We start from the raw sequence: 9,140 nt of genomic DNA, 5'->3' as shown, positions 1-9,140 counted from the left end.
TAAAATATTTAAATATTGTTGCTTACATGTTTAAATACTTTTTACTTGCTTAAAATCCTTCCTAGCTTCCCCTTCTATCTAATGTTAAGGAGGGGGCTGTGGGGAGTTATGTTTACTCGAATTAACTCTGTCTATACTGTGCTGACAGGCCCTCATTATCAGTTGCCAACTATATGTGCACACTGCCTGTCCTAAAAAAGGGTTAAAGATCTCAAGGCTTGGGGGGCACATTGTATGTTAATGGGGGGGGAGATTATGTCCCCACCAGGTGGCTCTGAAATTGCTCAGAACAGCTTGCAGTCTTCTGCATTTTTCTGTTCCAAAAAAACAAGAATTGTATTGAAACAATATGTATTTCTAGGTATGCTGTGTGAAGCATACCTTCACACAAATAACAAGCATACAGGTCTCAAATTTGACTGGAAAAGTGGAAATACATGTTAAAGTGAAACTGCAAAGACAGAATATGTGACCTGCCATTGAAGCATGGTATTTATAGAGACACTGTCAAGGTAAAGTGACAAAGCCTGTGTAAAGTCGTCCCATCCCCCCTTGACTCCTTGACAGTCACCTCTCCAGTGATCCCCTGCCAGTCCTTCCTCTGTCATAGCCAGTACAAAATATCAAATGCTAACAAGACATTGGGGTGCATGTGATCTACTCCCATAATGACTTGTTGGCCTAGATTCAACTGCTTAGCCCTAGGATATGACAAAGGGGGGTATCGCCTCCATCAATGGGTATTTTGTTGGTGGTTGCGATGGAAGGACTGGCAGGGGATGGCTAGACGGGTGAGTATTATTAGGTCAGGGGACTTTTCACAAACTCTGTCCCTCTTCCCTAATTATGACAGTCAAAGGTACAGGCTTTGGGTCTCTCCTCCTGATCCTGCCTTCTCAACCTTTTGAGCCACTCACCTTGAATAATAATGCCTCCAGTAATGTCTGAAAATTATTACTTGCTTGTTATGACAGCAACTCACTAGTAGGGATGAGCTTGGGTTCGGTCCAAACTTGAGTTCACCCAAACATGAAAGGAAGCGGTCAGTGCCAGCCCAGTCAGCTGCAGCCAGGGCATTCCCTGTCCCACAGCTGGATGTAAATAAAGGGGCGGGATGCTGGTGACATCATTGAAATTATATCATATGAAATGACATTGACCTAACATGGCCATGTGGGCCTATAAGGTCAATGATGTCATCAGCATGCCACCCCTTTGTTCACCTGCAGCTGCAGAGTGGGGAATGTCCTGGCAGAAGCTGATTGGGCGGTCACCGACACCTTTATTTTAAACTCAGACAAACATGGGTTTGGTCCAAACTCAAGCTCATCCTTACTCACCAGTTGTTAAAGCCTGAATCAAGATGGCACCCTGCATCTTAGATACCAAATCAGCAATGGCGTCCCCCATATGGACAGCCTCTTTATTTCTACCCTCACCCTTCCCTTTAAGTTGAATTCCTACTTAGCGATATCACTCTATGGCCAGCATGATTATGACTCTGAACGCTTCCTCTATGTTGTTATCACCTCCCATTGCCTGAGACTTAATGAGATTTAACATAGAAAATAATAAAAATTAAAAAATATGTGATAGATATTAAGAGAATCATGACCCAATGGTGTATTAACCCCAGTAGGGCATTAAGTATGATTCACAACGCTATAAAGCCTTCGGAGCAGGCTGGATCTCAGAGCACTCATAGAACAAAATTGGCAGGTACAGACGACGCTCACCTCTGAGCATTTAATGTGCCCATATTCACAGGAGGCAGATCTGGTGCCCAGTGTAATGAAAGATTATTTCTTTGTTCGCCAAGAAATAGCTAAGCACCACGCAGGAACGTATTGGGTTCCAGTTCATAAAATGATTTTAGTTTTTTCATGCACCTTGATTTCACATTTCATTTTCATACATTGTTACATAGTTATCCTCCAGGTTATAAAGAAGAAACATGTCCATGGAGTTCAACCAAAAAAAACCTAAAATAAGTATATTAAAAACCCAAATTCTCAGAATCCTAAAGCTGAACTACAGCAGAATTTTTCAACCTTTTCATCAAGGAGGAACCCTTGTCATAACTTTCAGGTCTTAGGGAACCCTTGCTAATAATTATTATGTCTACAGCTCATGAGACATTAGCATAAACAGTAAAGCCAGCCAAACATGGATTTAATTTTGAATGTTTCTTGCTGAATTGGCCAAAATTCAACCCGTGGGTGGCCCTGTGGGCACCAACCACTCCAGCACAATACAATAGCAGGCTGGGGAGATTCCTCCATCTACGCTCTTTAGCGTGGGTGGGGAAATCAAGTGATTTCTCATTTTTACTATGCAGGGCTGAATGAGTAAAATCTTGAGGTGTATGGCCAGCTTTTACTGTAGATGTAAAGATAAATAAAAGAATAAAGAATGTGGCGTACATAACATATCTCATATCCATGGCTGCTCCATATGACTTTACTATTTTCAGTAATAATAAGGAAATTATACAAATAGTTTAAAGGGCCCACAAAAGTAACACAGTGAACATTGTAGTGCCCCATTACATTGGTGTTCACTTGAAAAGTACACTGATGGTCATGAGAGAAGTACCCCCATACAATGATCAGGGGGAAGAATTTTTCTTTACAATGGTGGCCAGTGTGAAGAATTTCCCTTACAATGGTGGTCAGTGGGAAGAATGTCCCCTTACAGATGTCTAAAAAGATCATATGTGTCAGTGGTAGCTTATCTGAGAGTCAGATGCTCATTGCTCAAGGAACCCCTAGCAACCATTGAAAGAACCTTAGTAATTCATAGAAAGGCTGGTCTAGAGGAAGGCAAAAAAACATTATATAGTGTGATCAAATTTGGTTAAATAGGAAAAAAATTGTATTCCTGATATCCTAAGGCAATCGAATACTTGCTACATGAACAATCAAAAGTATTATTTCCTATGAAGTATAAACATCTACTTAGTGGGGCTCTAAAGCAGCTTATAGACATGAGATGATAGTCACCTGACCTGGTGGTTTGCAGATGGATGATGGTCCTATGTTTTTGGTGGCTGCCCTGTCAGATCAATCTCTGAACGTCCAAACACCTTCTAATGTCTGTGGCAGATTCAGAGGTACAGTATATTTGACTCTGGGCCAGTCCAGTATCTCAACAAGCAAGTATTTTGTTGTGCACTTGGGCTATTGGGTCTATACACCTGCTGTGGCCATCCCACTCTCCCTTTCGGATTTTCTATTTGTTTTTTATTATGAAAAATGCTATAGGATGTGCTGGAACACATAGAGTTGGGATGGAACCCCCAAAACTCTCAGGCCTGGTTCACACTTAGACGATTTATGGCGCGGACTTAGCCGCGCGTAATCGCACAAAACACAGAATTGCATTGAAGTCTATGGAAGTTGTTCACAGCTTTGCAATTTGTCACACTGTAGAAATCGCCTGTCATGCAAAAAGGTGCAGGAGCTATTTTTGGGCGATTGTCGCACATTTTGGGTCCCATAGACTTGCATTGAAAAATCGCAGGTTCTGTTCAATAGGCGATTTGCGAGCGATAATCGCACAATTACAGCATGACACACCATATGACAGGATCAACAACAAGAACTTAAGTAATGGCTGTTTCTGCTTCTGATTGGACACCTGTACATCTCTATGAAGAACAAAACACGCGTTATCGCTAAAATAAAACGCACGAAAACCACACAAAAACCGCACGACAACCGCTATCACCTAGGTGTGAACCTGGCCTCAGGTGGATAGGAATAAAGCCAGGAAATACAAAAAGGGAGATTTCTGTACTTGACTGCCCAAGACGCATCTGAAACCAGGGACCGACTCCATCTATAGTTAAAAGATCACTTTTGGATGCAATGTTCCATCAAGTAAATCCTGTTTCTTTATATTCTGAAGCTACTGGTGCATGATCCCATAAGGTACTCTGCCATTCGGAGATGTTATTGTGTGAGGATGCTCTAAGAAAGGTCAACTGAGCAGCACAGTATCCCTGGACAGAAAAATATTGGCAGATATATACCAATGTCACACCAACAGAGCAGGTCATGCCATCGAGTTGACCTGAAAATACTGTCCAGACACCGAGCTGTGCACCCACACATTACTCTGCAGACACACTGAGCACCAGGGCAGGTCTGCCGTCAGCCTTTGTGCTGCATTCTGTTCCTGCTGATTGCATAACAAAAGTGTATAAATTCCCACCATCTGTCTGAGGAGGACAGGGTGACCAGCAGCCGCCCCAGCCCAGTGCTGAGTCCCAGCTGTGAGCGATGCAGCCTGTCAGTGTCTCTCTTATTAAGCAGCTGTAGTCTTTACCCAGCCTCCCATCAGTCTGCCACACATTAAAATGTCCTTTCACATTGTCACCGAACAGACACAACGTACCGCAAAAGATACTAATGTGCCACAGGGCCCACCATATCTTCTCAGTAGCTACCTGCTGCAGGCACCAGGTGCTGTTTTAATTGTTTTGCAGTCAACGGGCAATTTTATTGCCCAATGTTGGCTATCCATGTGCAGAGATTTCGTCAGTATTACAAATGATCTGACATTGTCACACCCTTTAGACAACCAGTAAGGATCATGTAGAAGCTAGTATTACTAAATTGGAGACAAATGATTTTAGGTTTTTTACTGAAGCATCTTCCTAGTGAAGAGCTTGTTGCCATTTTATAACAGGCACTTTGCAATGAGGTGCAATGATGGATATTTTTTTAGTTTGTTGGAATATGTCTGGTTGTTACGGATAATATAATCAAACGAAATTCTTGTTATTGGTTTATCTTCAAATGACAGAAAAACAGCTCTAATTGTATGCACAGTTTACAGGGGGGGTGGGGGGGGGGGTTATGGTATGGTTTCCACCACTTGCTGGTGAAGACGCCACGCATCTCTGGGACTCATTCGTAGGCCTCCTTTGTAGGCCTCAGTGAGCTCTCCTTGGCTTTCAAGAGTAGATGTTAGTTTACTAGCCACTATCATTGTAAAGTCTAAGACCCAGTTCAAGATCCAGTTTTTGATCCCAAATCCAAGACCCTGTTCAAGATACAGTTTTTGATCCAAAGTTTGGGGGGGGGTGGGGGGGGGGTGTTATGGTATGGTTTCCACCACTTGCTGGTGAAGCAGCCACGCATCTCTGGGACTCATTCGTAGGCCTCCTTTGTAGGCCTCAGTGAGCTCTCCTTGGCTTTCAAGAGTAGATGTTAGTTTACTAGCCACTATCATTGTAAAGTCTAAGACCCAGTTCAAGATCCAGTTTTTGATCCCAAATCCAAGACCCTGTTCAAGATACAGTTTTTGATCCAAAGTCCAAGACCCAGTTCAAGACCCAGGTTTTGAACCCTAGTCCAAGACCCAGTTCAAGATCCAGTTTTTGATCCCAAATCCAAGACCCTGTTCAAGACCCAGTTTTTGATTTCCAAGTCCAAGACCCAGGTTTTGATCCCAAGTCCAAGACCCAGTTCAAGACCTAGGTTTTAATTCCAAGTCCAAGACCCAGGTTCATGATCAGATTTATCGATAGTGCCCCCTTAGTGGTCTTGATGCCAAAGGTCCTACCCTAAAAAGCCTCTCAACATTTATCTTCTGATATATATCTTCCAAAAGTGCACTAAACTAGCATTTTACATTGGGCCGATGATCCCTTGGCAGATCTGCTAATACACATCCACGCTATATTTTTTAGTCCCTGCTTCCTTTTTTAACTAGAAAGAGTTAGCAGCTCTACTTTCATCAGTCTCCAGTGGCAGAACCTTTCTGTGGTGTGACATTAGAGTTCGAAAAGTTTCTAATGAAAGCTATGACAATTATCTGATCTAAGATGAGGCACAAGTCACTAATTGGGTGCAGTTACTAATTAGCCTTTTGTTCCTGGACTGAATCAGTAAGGAGTCAGGGCTGAGCTAAATGGCTACATGATATATAAATAGAGACGCTATTAACTCCAGCCTTATAGTTTATCTATCTTGAGGGGTAACAGATACCTGTTAGAAAAAGGACAGATGACAGTCTTGTTCCCAAAGAGTATTGAAAATAAAAGGCAGATGTATATCAAAGTCGTTGATGCAGTCATTGGGTATACAACTCATCAGTATTGTTGTAATAATAATAGCAATCATAATAATAATAAGGATTATCAATAAATAATAATACTTATTATTATTATTTAAAAAAAAAATAATAATAATGATAATACAAAAAATAATAATAATATTTATTGACTTGATAGGGGTTATGAGTCTTTACTCATAACTCCCTATCAAGTAAATAATTATATGCCATTTATTAAGTTACCCCTCTTCACCTTTCCTTAGTAAATTAATAGAAAATAGAAGCATATAATATGCTCTGCAGTTACCTACATTGCTTGCTTTATGCTCAAATCCTTATTAAATTATCAGCTAGAGAATTCTGAATGTGAAATTAGTCTGGCAGAGGCTGCCAGAGATTCATGAAGGATGCCATTGATAACTATTCCTTCTGAAAATGCTAGCTGCCTGGCTTTCATGCTGATGCATTGACTTCAAAGATTCTTGAGTGACTGACCTGGAACAAGTAAAGAAATAAGGCCAGCAATGGCAGCCCCTGTACTTCTCTCATTATGGGGTCACTTTAATTGTCTGCAGGACACACAACAGTAAAACCAAAGCATAGGTATATGTAAAGTGGTCCTGTGACCTCCACACATCCCAAGGCAGCTCATTTGGGTTCATCTACTATATTCAGAAATATGTTGCCTTGATTGGAGTAAGTGACACTGATTGGAACTCATGTAAATAGTGTCCAAAGTTAGAGCCGTTTGAGCCACCCATAGCAAACAACCAGGCGCTTCTTATCATGTTTCCATTGTAACATCTGAAAATAAAATGGAGCATCCATATAGATGCTTCGGCCAACAAGAACAATTCCTCCTTCCAATAATTCTATTAATAAGACCTTACGGACAATAAAATGTAACAAAAGGCCACTGGTTCCATTCGTACCTGCACATGACCTCATGTGTGAGGAGGACCCTGCACATTTCTGGGTTTTTGTTCTGTCCTTCATACGCTATTGGCTGTAAGTAGAGAGATCAATTCATTAATACTCATCATATCAAATTATAACCGGAATTTGTACTAACTATGTATAATTCTTATTAAAAGGTGGATAATATGGTGAGCCTATTATTCGTACCAAAAAGATGAACTCATCGAAAAAGCAGGTTGCATCACTATTGATTTGTAGGGTATAGTTACTGTAACAGAGACCTTTCATGAGAAAAAGATCCCCCTTCCCCCTTTGCTTTGTCTCAAAGCCCATTGTATGACACTGATCGGAAGCCTCCAATCTGGGGGTCTGTAATGCATGTAATGCAAGACTTTTGCATGCAGAGTAAATAGAGCATGCTGTGTGTGGTCACACGTCTGTTCTTGGGTATAACCTATATTCTCAGACCATTGGATATTTGTACTTTTCCAGATAATGATAACTTTATACAAACTTGTAAACAGGGTAACATACATTAACTATATCACTATGATGCACAGTTAGTGTATTGGACACAGTTATACAATGTGTCTCTTCTGACATAAGTTTAACTGCTTTTCACTGGTAAGCATTAAAGCTTTCAAGGAAATATTGAACCCTATTCATGTCATCATGTTGTGGGAATGTGCACGTTCCCCTGTGCATTGATGCACAGCACGCCACTTGCAATGGTGCCATGCAGTGGCATTCATTCCAAGATGAGGCACATCCACACTATATTTTCTGAATTCTGAACGTCAACCCAATGCATTTCACCCATGCACTGATGCTAACATGCAATGCAGTGCACAGCCATAAATGGTGCAGGTCGAATTCTTTTTCGAATTTCATTTTGAATGGCCTGTGCAACACACCTCAATGGTTAGGTGCCTTAACTACATTACTCTTGGGGCCTGTTCACATCAAAAGCATTTAGGCTGCACTGGCTGCCAGGCCCAGAGCAGTGCTGATGCATGGCCAAGCCAAAAAGTGTGTTACCGCAAGCAAACCTCGACGGTTAGGTGTGAACAGGGTCGGATTTCCCACAAGGCCAACAGAGGCCCGGCCTCGGGCCAGCAGGGAATAGAGGGGCAGCAGGGGTTTGGAATTCCTCTCTCCCAAAGCCCAGGACATGCAGTTATAGGTTCCGGGCGGGTAGCTGTTTTCTACATTTAGCCCTGCTTTGGGCAAGCAGAGCTAAATGTACAGTGGGGAAGCCGCCGTTTGTTTTGTACAAGTGATCTCGGCAATGTCGCCGAGATCCCTTGTATGCAGCCTGCATACATGGGGGTGCATTGAGGAACTTGGCATTGGGGCAGCAGAGAGAGTAAATCCCGGGTGTGAAAACCTATCCTAAAACAACATTACACTTAGGGCCTGATCACATCAGATGCATTAGAGCCGCACTGGCAGCCTTGCCGAGAGCAGTCCTGAGGCATGGCCAAGCCAAAGCCAAAAAGCTTTCAATGTGATCGGTATGCCATGCCGTCATTTTTTTTTTCAGCTCAGAGTGTTGCAATGCCAACCACTCCATCACAACACTGCCGTGGTGAATATGACTGTTTGAAAAAGTAAACAGTGCTATACGGCGGGATCAGCGCATACCAGCGGCTGCTCAGTGTGGCTGGTTGGAGTAAACAGGCCCTTAGCATTATATAAACATTAAAAGTGGAACTCACTTGTTTGGTCACAGAGTCAATAAGTCTGACAAAGAGATCTTGTTCCGTCCGGACACCTGGAGTGAGAAAAAAACAAGAATTAAGAAGTGACTGATATTTATTCATGTCCTTTATTCATATCACACTGTTGAGTTAATTCACCTAGGCCTTGCCCATGAGGTTCTAATGCAGTCACATAGACACGCACATTTGGATTTCATACCAGTTTGTTTTGGGTTGCAGGAGGAAACCAGAGAACCCAGAGGAGACCCAAACATTGGCTGGTTTACCAAAGCTGAGCTTAAGATTAAGCAATTTTCCTCTCTGCCCACACACATATGTGTCTGTGAAGCTATACTCAGAGGACAGTCCCTTGGTCTAATATAAGTGATCAAGGAAAGCAGATTGCCTTAAACACATGTTTCCAGTTTTTATTGCAGTGTTTACCTTACAGTAAACATA

General features: G+C 42.0%; 1 protein-coding gene across 7 annotated transcripts in view; it reads right to left on the bottom strand.

The window, feature by feature from the left end:
• The window catches only part of EBF2 (early B-cell factor 2), a 106,672-nt gene that overhangs the window by 86,057 nt on the left and 11,475 nt on the right, over nucleotides 1–9,140 (bottom strand). For all 7 annotated transcript variants that reach the window (XM_018566226.1, XM_018566223.1, XM_018566225.1 and 4 more), the window contains exons 4-5: nucleotides 8,700–8,755; nucleotides 6,996–7,069 (exon numbers count right to left, since the gene is read on the bottom strand). In XM_018566226.1, coding sequence (XP_018421728.1) covers nucleotides 6,996–7,069; nucleotides 8,700–8,755 — 130 coding nt within the window. The remainder of the gene's footprint in view (nucleotides 1–6,995; nucleotides 7,070–8,699; nucleotides 8,756–9,140) is intronic.

The sequence above is a fragment of the Nanorana parkeri genome, unplaced genomic scaffold, assembly GCF_000935625.1.
Source record: "Nanorana parkeri isolate BGI_ZX_2015 unplaced genomic scaffold, ASM93562v1 scaffold926, whole genome shotgun sequence".
Taxonomy (NCBI): Eukaryota; Metazoa; Chordata; class Amphibia; order Anura; family Dicroglossidae; genus Nanorana; species Nanorana parkeri.
This window is presented reverse-complemented; position numbering and strand designations above follow the sequence as displayed.